Source organism: Rutidosis leptorrhynchoides, chromosome 3 (genome assembly GCF_046630445.1).
Source record: "Rutidosis leptorrhynchoides isolate AG116_Rl617_1_P2 chromosome 3, CSIRO_AGI_Rlap_v1, whole genome shotgun sequence".
Classification (NCBI taxonomy): Eukaryota; Viridiplantae; Streptophyta; class Magnoliopsida; order Asterales; family Asteraceae; genus Rutidosis; species Rutidosis leptorrhynchoides.
Window position 1 is genome coordinate 433,713,145 of NC_092335.1, and position 10,894 is coordinate 433,724,038.

Here is a 10,894-nt window from a genome sequence, read left to right on the forward strand (position 1 = left end):
TTCTGGAGTAAAAATGCAGCCAACAGTATCTAAATGTGCAAATATCAGGGATGATGATATAACTAACGTAAGGATGGATGAAATATCTTGTCAGAAGGTAAGTGCCTATTTTTTTCTTTCTTTAAAAGTTCCAAGGTAAATAGATCTGTTTTAAACTTTTAGCAATTCGATTGCTTTATTTTGTAATATGTGGAACTATAAATTTGACTCTTGTGGTATATCTTCTTTTAGAATTTGGCCGAACAGTTTGGTAGAAGTCCATCAGATAAAGAGTTGTGCGATACGTTTCACAATGACAACATTGATTCCTTACATGTGGATAATATGCAGTCATCTGTGAGAAAAAGAAAATCTGAAAATGTGATGCCTACTGAAAAAATTGTGAAAATTAAAACGAGTTCAAATTCTGGTGTTGAACTCCCAAGTGGCAGTGGAACGTCAAATATTGGTCCTACTCTCGAACATTTGACTCAGGTTTGCTTTTGATCTGCTAACGTTAATATTTTTGGTTATAGAGGACCGTATATCTGATATTTTGTATTGCAGATTCATACAAGATTCTTTAAGGAAACAAAACTTCTTCCAGATTCAGTTGATAAGATGAATTTGCATGCGGTACATTTTCTTCTTTTGTATCTCATGTCACGAATATGGCCAGTGTTGCAGAACTGGGAATTACTTACTGAGTACTCGGGATTACTCGAAAAATCGGTCAAAACTTGGGATTACTCGGGAAATCAGTCAAAATTTGTCAAAACTCAGTCAAAATTGGTCAAAGTCAAACTTGGTCAACATTCGAGTACTCTTCGAGTTGCTGAGTACTCCCTAAAAAGTCCAGAACGAGTACTCCCCGAGTATAGGGATCGCAAAAAACCCCCTACCCGATGAAGAAACTCGAAACCCGATATTTTTTTGCCGGCTTAGGGCTGTGTAAATGGGTCTAAGAATTAATAATATTCATAAAGATAGTCAATTATCCATATATTACAAACCAAACAAGTCACACATTTCACAATCACGTATGGTTCCCGATGCGTTCCCAACGTGAAACGAGAACCGTCTGGATCCTGATGCGTTCCCAACGTGAACCAAGATCCCGCCCGATGCGTTCCCAACGTGAACCGAGCCCTCATACCAATCAACACAAACAATTTCACACAAATATCAACTTTATTAACAAGTATAGACAATTATTCACATACCACAACCAAACAAGTCCTACTATGCAATCACATATGGTTCCCGATGCGTTCCCAACGTGAATCGAGAACCCTCTGGGCCGAGTACGGGGATGGTTTTTAATTTTTTTCGCGGGTCTGGTTGGTTTTAGACACAATCCCGATTACCTGGCTCGTATACCTGAAAAGACCCTAGTCCATATACACAGCCCGCAAATCCGATAATCCGGCCCGTAAACCTGATTACTCGGCCCATTTATCCGATTACCCGACCCGTATACCCTGAAAAAGACTCGAATACCCATGGGATAACTCGTTTACCCAATTGTTCGTAAGTAAATGGGGACCCGAATACCCGCGGAGAAACCCGTTTGCCTGCTAGTTAGTAATTAAATGAGGACCCAGTGGGTCTAGGTTTGGGACAGGTTTTTTCAATCGGGTTCCGGGATGGGATTACCTAAACCCTACCCGATGCCATCCCTACCCGAGTAGCGGTTTTTGAAAGCTTGGTTATGGCTCGTGTAATATAGTAAACATGGCTATATGCTACTTGTATGAGAACTGTTGAACTTTGGCCTGTGGTTTTTTTTGTGTATCCTTACAGGCTTCCTCCAGCGTTACTTTCACGCCTTTTTTTTTTTAAAATTCTATGTATACGACATGAGGGATACAAACTCTAGTTCCACATTTTTAATTGTGGATCGTTACTATGTGGCTGGGCTCTATTTAATATCTGCTGCAACGGTTGTTCTGTTTTTGCAGATTGATCGTCTGATTGATACTCTGGGGCAACTACAGACGTCAAAAACATATGAGCTTCTCGCTAGCAAATTTCAGTCTCATGATATTCAAAATAAAAGGTAATTTATTTCATGAGATTGGTTTATTTCATGTCCCAAACTTTAATGTTATTTTACATGCTTTGACTTTCTATGAATCGAAAATCCAGAGCAATAGAAGCAAAACTACTCTTGTGCAAAATTGTGCACGAAAAAGCAAAGTCTCAGCTACTGCATGTGAAACGAGAGAGATTACTGGTAATTAATACTTTATGTGTATCTTTTATAAACTCAATCTTGTTTGTATCTTCTCAGTTATATTTTTATGCGCAGAAAAATGGTCAATCACTTGCCTCGGGAATTCAAGAGTCAGAAGTTTTGAAGTTGAATCTTTCACTTCAAAATTCGCTACCTGCTCAAGTTATTCCTCATCGTACAGATAATATAAAGGAAATTCAAGAGGTATTGAGCCCGCACAATAAGTTCGGTTAACGTTAAAAGTTGGACTGAATCGGGGTTGAGTCGGTCAAAGTCAAAGTTAGTCAATTTTTTTTTTTTTTTTTTAGATTTAGATTTTGTGTCTTATATCTATATTTGAAATATTTATGTTTTATCTTTAATATACTTATGTGTAATATATATATGTTTAATTTATATATTACTAGAAGTCAACGTTGGTCAATGGCCGACTCTTACAACCTTGGTTTTAGCCAATTTTGATTTGATGTGACTACATTTTTTTATAAATAAAATGGAAGAAAAGAATTAGTTTGGTTTCTTACCTGGTTGACTTGTACAGTGCCAAGTGGACATCGACAAAGTGAAATCAATGAGGCAGGTGATAAAAGACATGGATGAAAGAATTTTAAGCTTGACAAAATCTTTTCACGGGTCGTGTAAGATGAAAGGAGAACCACCCAACCCCACTGACACTATTGCAAATGTAAATGATCATTTGTTGAAAAGAGCACGGTGTCACATCATTCGTAAAGATATGCAGGTTGTTCATATACTTGCATTACATGTTTATTTTGTCACATAACATAATATTGCTTGACGGATTAAACTTATGTTTGCTATTTAATCATTCTTATTCCAGCTTTGGGTTATAGACGATTTTAAGAGTAGTAAAGATCATCACGAGATTACTCTTAACTACCTTAACTTCATGAGTCAAAGGTTCCTTGTTAAAATTCATCTTAATCATAATGTCTATAATTTCATTTTAGTCTTTGCTCATGTTCAATTGAATTCAAGTTTCTATTTTTTTGGTACTTACAGGATAACAGTCACTGCCGGTGTAATTCCAAGCTTTTCCTTCTCGCATTCTTTAAATCAGACGAATATAAACAAGGTAATATAAAGTGTTGATAAATTTTTGAATTTTTTTTGTCTTTATATTCTTATATGAATAGCCTTATTGCCTTGTAGATTTTCAAAGATATGGATGCCTCAGCTGCTTTTGGGTTTGTTTTTAATGGTGGGTTGATACAGAAATATGTTGGTGCGACAAGTTTGGCACAAGAAACTCAAGTAAGTATCTTAACAAAATGGAATACGGTGCACGGTCTAGTATAGATAAATGAGAAATTAAGAGCTAGCGGTATCGACCTGTTTACACTATTTGATATCGATTGTGAATTATTTCTATTGGGTCAAACTAAAAGTTGGCTCGTCTAGTTTAGTTTTAATGCATATATACCTCTAACTTTTTCATTCAAAGAATTAGGTTGCTATGTAATAATGTTGGATTGGTAATAATAACTAAGATGTTAGTTATTTATATTTTACTTTTTACTGTTTTTTTTAATGGACAGGAAGCCGTTTGCAAGTTGATCCTAGCAAACTCGACCCGTTTCCACCCATCATTAAATTGACCTGTTTCAACCAGAACATTTTTGACCCTTTACCCAGCCTGCCAGACTACCTTATAACATTTTATACGATTAACTATAATTTCTGTTGTTTCTTTCTTAATAGATCACTAGTCATCTTTTTGGTAATCTGGTTGATGTGCTGGACGAAATACAACTTGCAAGATTAGAGCTGCCGAATTTGATGCGTGCAAGATTTCACACATCATTGGGTAATCTTATTTGAACATTCTTACATTAAGTAACTGAAATGAGTGGATTAAATGAAGAGAATATCATATGATATCACTTGTACAATGTAAACATAATCATTGGTTAGGTTATATTATTCTATTTGAAAACGAGTTTATTAAATTCTTTCTAAGGCATCATGTGCTGTTCTCTTCTACCTCTTTTCATGAGACTGTTCCCGGGATTAGAATTAGGGTCTAGTTAAGTCTTACTACGTATGTTAATTTGCAGATGAACAACTTCATCTGGAGCTCTATTTCTTCAATGCAACCAGTGGAAAGAAGGCGACAGTATCGCTAAATACGTCATGTCTAAAAAGGTGCCTTACATAAATTATTATTTGACCCTAGAAGTTGATGCTATAAATGTTATATAGCTTGCTATTTTTGTTTCTATCTATAAACTATGGACGTGTTCATGCCTTATTATACCCATGGTTGAAAAAAGGCACGAGAAGGAGATGACTCGTCCTGGACGTGTTCATGTCTCAGACGAGTAGTTTCAGGACCTTGAAAGGTCGAGTCGGCCAAGACGGATGTTGACCAACGCTAACTTATAAATAAAAATATTTAAAATATAAATAATTTTAAACTTAAATATTATTAAAATAAATATAAATAAATGATTACAAATAAGATGATGCGGTGTCAGTTTAAATCATATATAGCTTTTTTATTGTAAAAGTCTGGTTTTTTTTTTTTTATAATGCTTTTATAACTGTAATGTATTTATTTATTATTTCCATGCTTTTGTTGACATCTGACAATCAATTTGTTATACACTTGCTGACTTAAGTAATGAAACTCAAACAGGGGTATCTATCCACCAGAGATTGCTCCATGCCAGATCGACATCGCAGAAAACGCATCACAAAACTCATCTACTCAAACACTCTCAGCTCAGATTACAGCTGCAGTTAAAGATCTTAGAGTGGGTTACTTACGAATTAAACGGCTGTGTAGGTGCGTATCTCAGTTAGTAGGCATTCAATGAAGAAATATACTTGGGTCAATGTCAACCACTTGTTGAAAAATGTAAAGATCCTAAATTCTACTTGAATCGAGTGTCCCTAATTGTGCTTTTGCTTTAGTTGGTTCTCAACTTGACTTGTAATGCTGCAATCCCATTACAAACAACTTGATTCGTAGTTTTTGATAACCTTTTTCTATGAATAGATAGATGACTTTTTGGATCACTGTTGAAGTTACTCTTCTGTTATTAGCAAAATGGACTAGGTGGGGTAACAGGTCAAAATGGTTGGGTCGTATGAGTCTGACCCGCCTCACATGTATATGTTTGTCTTTCTTCCTCTGGAATTATACATATAAATAAATAAATCTTTTGCGTGAATAAATTAAAACCAAAGCGGCTCATTACCTATAAATAAATTAAGTATCGAATTATCCTTTGGCCTTTTGTTATGAATGTTGACCAAGACAGTTACCAGTGCTTCGTGTGTTTTTGTTAGTATTTGACAAACCATTGCCTAACTATTTCTTTCAAGTGATTTTAGTTACTGATAAACACTAGCAGACATTTTTAGTTAAATGGAGTAATGTTGATGGATCAACAATATTTTCATCTACATTGATAACAATACCAACTCGATTTGTCCCGTTATGATTTCTTCCTCCCGGGGTCGTCATTTGTCATTCAATTGTGGAAACTTGAAAGCCATTTCATTTCATTTTAGTTAAGTGTCTTGTCTTTGTGGCTCATGGAGGAGTAATTGTAAATTTTACAAAGTGAAGTGGGGCAAACATGACAAGTATCCAAAAGTGAAGGGCTAAGTAATGCAAAACTAGGCTGGATAAGGTGACGAAGACATGTGAATTGTGAAGTGTGTTTGGAAAACGACAAATATTTTCGAAATAGGTTTGGTTAGAAGTAGGGTTAGGATTAAGGTTTGGACTAGAGTACTGTAGTACAGTTGACGTACAATAGTATAGGGTTCGGTTTATGTTTATGCGCAAACATTAGATATATCATTAATTAATCAGCAGTTCATATGTTATATTCTTTTTCTAGTTTCAGCCATTTGGTACTAAAAGTTTACATAAAATAATAAAGTTTGACCCTTCTCAAATAAAAACCATGTAGCTTCAAAACATATTTTTTTTTTTTTGCTTAGAAACGGCAGAAGTTGTTATTTGGAGTTAAACAAAGTTGTCCAACATGACAACACATTTAAATCTTTATGATTTTTCACTTTTGTCATAATTATTAATTATTAATTACAGTAATAGGAGGAGGGATTTCATATTAAAGTTATAAAATGTGAGGATCTACATTAATGCGGTCATGAAAAGGCTTTTTTATAGCACTCCCAATGATACTTGTGAATGGGCCGCCAATCCCTCTAGCCAATATTGACGTCATTGATAGCGTCTAGTCAGTGCCACGCCAATCTTGCTCGCCAATCATTTAGTGAATATCAAGCTTTGTTTATAACATAGATAAGTTTTTTGTGAATGGCATAAAGGGGTAGGTAGTGTATACAAAGGAGAAAGAAAAATGACACGTTTACCTCGTGTCAAAAGTTAATGGAGTTTTTTTAACGGTCGTTAATGAAAGAAATAATCGGGTAATTGATGAAAATTACGTTAACCATCCACCTCAAAACAATATCGTAGTGAAACCTATCCAATGATGCATACATACCCGCGAATTCAAGGAATTCTACGTCAAAATGGTGAGAAGTCGCAGGGACTTGTTGGTATAATGTACTTCCAGAGAAGTTTCTATGGAGATTAAGGTTGGATAGACTCCCAACAAGACTGAATTTATCCTTACAAGAGATCAACTTAAACGAGTTAGGTTGTCCATTGTCTTCTTACAATGTTGAATCGATTCAATTAGAGTTGTTAGGTCTCAATTTATAAATATATCATATTGTTTGCAATGGGTTGAGGATAGCGCAGTAGATGCTCGAAGTCAAGTTTGTTATCCATATAATTGTAGCAGTGTTTAATGCATACTTTATATCTTAAAGACAGTCTTAAGGGCTGTCATTAGTAGACTTCATAAATTTAAACCATTTGCATATATTTCTTAGTTTTTATCGAGTATTATTATTAGCCTTTTTTTTAGTTATATTGTATATCTATATGTATTTTTTTATAATATGCGGGTTGTTGGTATCCACGTGTTACGGGTGTGGGTGAAAAAAATTAACCCATTAAGGTACACGGTCAAAATTTAATTGGGGCGAAAAAAATTAACCGATCAATAAATTGTTCTTACGAGTATAATTTACACATTTGATATAAATAACGAACATTAGAAGTTGTCATAAAAAACTATTTTAACAGACTTTCGACATTATGTTGTGTCATTTGGCAATCTCGTCCATAACCATGATCAGTTTATCGTTTTATTTAAAAATATGAATCAAATTATTTTTATAATTTATTTTACGTGTTATGTTTAAGTCTCGTGAAAGTGTGGGTTATAAAATAGTAAAAATAAAAAGACAAAATTACGCTCGTCGTCCTTAAACTTGTATCCAGTCTTCTCAGGTCGTCCTTAAACTTTTTTTTTTGCTGGCGTCATCCCTGAACTTGTACTTTGTAACTCCGGTCGTCCCTCCGTCTACATTCCGTCAAATTTTTATGTTAAACTGACTCATGTGCGAATCATGTGAGGGTACTTCAGTCTTTTTATCATTTTCTAAAATAATTCAATTTAATTTATTTTTTATCTTCTTTTCTCTTTGCCTGTTTCAAAACTCATTTTCTTCTTTCTATTTCTTCTTTTTCAATCTCCATTTTATCTCTCCTCATATCTTTCACCTTTCAAAATTAAAATCAACCCTCCACCTTTCAAAATTAAAATTAAAGGCAGAGTTTAGGACTAGGAATAAATCAATCCTCCACGCTTTGTTCATACAAAATTAGGGCCTGCAACTAAAAAAAGGCTAATTGTGCACAATTCGCATAAACGAAATCCATAAACCAGTTGTAATTACTTGTATACTTACTCGCTTACTGCACTAATTGCAGCTCAAAGAAGGTAAATACCTTATTTATTATTGTTTTATTTTGCTTTTTTTTCCCCTTAACTTGGTCCATCTTCCCCAACCACATTAGTAGGTCTGACTTTTGAAGTTACTGACTTTTTGTTGCTTCTATTCTCAATGCTTGCTATTTCATATAACTGTGCTCAATCAATTCTATTAACGACGAATTAACGAAGGAAATTAGTGAATCTCATGCTTAGATTTAAACCTCCCTTTAGGATTAGTTATGTGATGGCCCGTACAAAACCATCGTGTACGAATCATCAACAACAGGATCATTACAAGGTTAAGTACTATATGCGTTTTCAAAAAGAGTTTGCATTCATTAATAAAGTGATGTCTAAACCAACATCGAATGTTTTACAATCCCAAAGCATGCTTCACTAAGGAGAAGCAAATAATAAGTGTATGTGATCACAACGGTCGTTACAAGTCATAGTTCAAAAGTACTAATGTTTGAATGCAAAATAAAGTAGTTCATGCGATAACAACTCTAAGCAGCGGGTGTCTACAGCACGACTAGTACACAGCGGAAGCTAACCTCAAGCACCTGAGAAAAACATGCTTAAAAACGTCAACACAAAGGTTGGTGAGCTATAGTTTAAGTATAACAGTAAGTAAGGTAGGCCACGAGATTTCAGTGCTACAAAGAGCGTTTCAAAATAGTATGATAAAGTATATGTTAACCGTGGGCACTTGGTAACTAACTTAACGTTTATACCCCCTGAAAGTACACTTGGCAAGTGCGTATGTATACGAAGTATTAAACACTCGTTAAATGCTAGCGCGACTAGCCCGAGTGGGGATGTCAAACCCTATGGATCCATATCTAAGATTCGCGTTCACCGGTTCAAAAACCAATGACTAAACGTTACCGAGCTAAAGGGAATGTTTCTGACGTTATATAACCCACACATATATAAGTTTAAGTACTCGTGCCTAGTATGTAAAACATAAAATCCGCATGTATTCTCAGTTCCCAAAATAAGTTAAAGTAAAAAGGGAATGCTATAACTCACAATGATAATGTAGTCGTAAAGTCGAGTAGGAAAAAGTGTGCAAGTAATCGGTCCGAAAGTCCTCAACCTAAGTCAAATAGTACTAAGTCAGTAAATCGTCTGAATAGGTTTAAAAGTACGTAAATAAGGTCTTAAGGGTCATCATCATTCATCATTAAACATAAGGCGTAAAGTAAGTTTCGTTTATGAAAGTAGTTTAAAACAAAGGCTGACTTCAGTCAGTCACCACGGCCTCTACCCTTACGGAATTAAGGTGAGACCAGTGGCCATGGCTCCGTATATGAGTCCTTTAAGTGTGATAAAATTTACAGAAGCAAACTCGTCTTCGTTTGACCGTGGCGACGGTCTAAGTGCGAGTAGGTCAGAAATTTCTGCACAACTTTAAAAGGACATAGTGACGATCGGAGGGCCATAAATCCTAAACCGTAACTCGGATTAAGACGAGTCCTATATGAAAAGTTATCTACTCGAAAAGATCTATTTGAAAATCATAATCACAACAGCCCAGGTCTACTGGTCTGTTACAGAAACCATAAAACAGTAGGTAGCAGACAGAAAGCAGAAAAATAATGGGTTCCGGTGAGTTTGATGCTTGATGCTTATCACGGTTCTCATCCTTGATGCGTATAGCTTCAAGTGTACAACTCGTTGATGTGTTTGCATCATCTTGACCAATATTTGACCATCATAACCCAAGTGCAAGTCTAAGACATGAAGCACAACTCACTTAAGTGTTGCAAGTGTTTTGATGAACCAAAGTTACATCAAAGTCTTAGATCTAACACATACATGAACTTTAAGACTAATAATAAGTTACAAACTTGAAAGTAAACTAACTAATCAAGATCTTAAGATGTAGAACATAGTTCTTAGTTAGATCTTGAAGATCCAAGACCCAAAAGTCTAGATCAAGCATAAGTATACAAAGTTATATTTAAAGAAAACTTATTTACATGTTCTTGAACTTTTAAGTTAACTTTTAGTTCCAAGAGATATGAGATCAAGACTAACTTGTAGTACTTGACCAACAACAACCAAAATCATAAAATTAAAGTGCAAGTAAAATTAAATAAACAAGTAAAAGGTTCATGGTTGTTCATACTTTTAAAGATTCAACCAAGGTTTGATCTTTAAGTAAAGTAAACTTTAAGTTTACTTCAAGAACTACAAGTATGAGTTACAACACAAGAACTTTATTTCTTTAACAAGTATTGGAGATCATAAACTAAGAAGTTTATGTCTTGTGTGTTCTTGTTAGAACAAGATAGATGAAGAATCAAACTAATAAGTTTGCTTCTTAGAAGATCATAAGTAAATAACAAAAACAACTAGTAATTACAAGTAATCAAAGACAAGTAACAAGTAAACAAAAGAATGATGATGATGAATGATCTTGGTTCGGTTTTACAAAGAGAAAAAGAAGGAAGAAAAGATTCAAGTTTACTTACAAGAACTAGAGAAAAATGAGAGGAAAGTTGAGAGGATTTTTGCAAGTAAGTGTGTGTGTGTTTGAATGAGGTTTACAAGTAATGAAGTAATACAAGGAAATGAACCAAAAACTCCCTCCAAGTCCCTCTAGGCCTACGGCCTGCAGCAGAAACAAAAGGGGGAAGGGAAGAATTCAAGGGTCACTAGAATGTAAAGCTTGAAAAAAAGGTGGTTACTTGGTATATGTGCATGGGGATAACAAGTTAACTAGATTCCTCATGTACAAACTAACTAGTTCATGATCTAAGTAATATTTACAAGTAGTAGTAATGGACTAGTTAGTCCAATAAGGTGTAGGGTGGGCTTA

The 10,894-nt window shown here is 34.8% G+C and overlaps 1 protein-coding gene across 1 annotated transcript; it reads left to right on the top strand.

Annotated features, from left to right (window-relative positions):
* On the top strand, positions 1–5,196 carry LOC139897885 (uncharacterized). The gene is made up of 13 exons (XM_071880598.1): positions 1–97; positions 232–474; positions 547–615; positions 1,941–2,038; positions 2,128–2,215; positions 2,291–2,419; positions 2,757–2,957; positions 3,057–3,136; positions 3,239–3,311; positions 3,389–3,490; positions 3,938–4,043; positions 4,294–4,381; positions 4,875–5,196. Exons 1-13 carry the CDS (start codon positions 14–16, stop codon positions 5,053–5,055), a joined length of 1,542 nt encoding a protein of 513 aa, XP_071736699.1. The 5' UTR covers positions 1–13; the 3' UTR covers positions 5,056–5,196.
* The last annotated feature ends 5,698 nt before the right edge of the window (positions 5,197–10,894 follow it).

What these genes read in the sequence shown, in the direction of transcription:
- LOC139897885 (XM_071880598.1), top strand. Translation starts at nt 14, where the DNA reads ATGCAGCCAACAGTATCTAAATGTGCAAATATCAGGGATGATGATATA. An exon ending in CATGATATTCAAAATAAAAG is followed by an intron (nt 2,039 to 2,127) that starts GTAATTTATTTC and finishes TCGAAAATCCAG; the next exon opens with AGCAATAGAAGCAAAACTAC. An exon ending in ATCAGACGAATATAAACAAG is followed by an intron (nt 3,312 to 3,388) that starts GTAATATAAAGT and finishes ATTGCCTTGTAG; the next exon opens with ATTTTCAAAGATATGGATGC.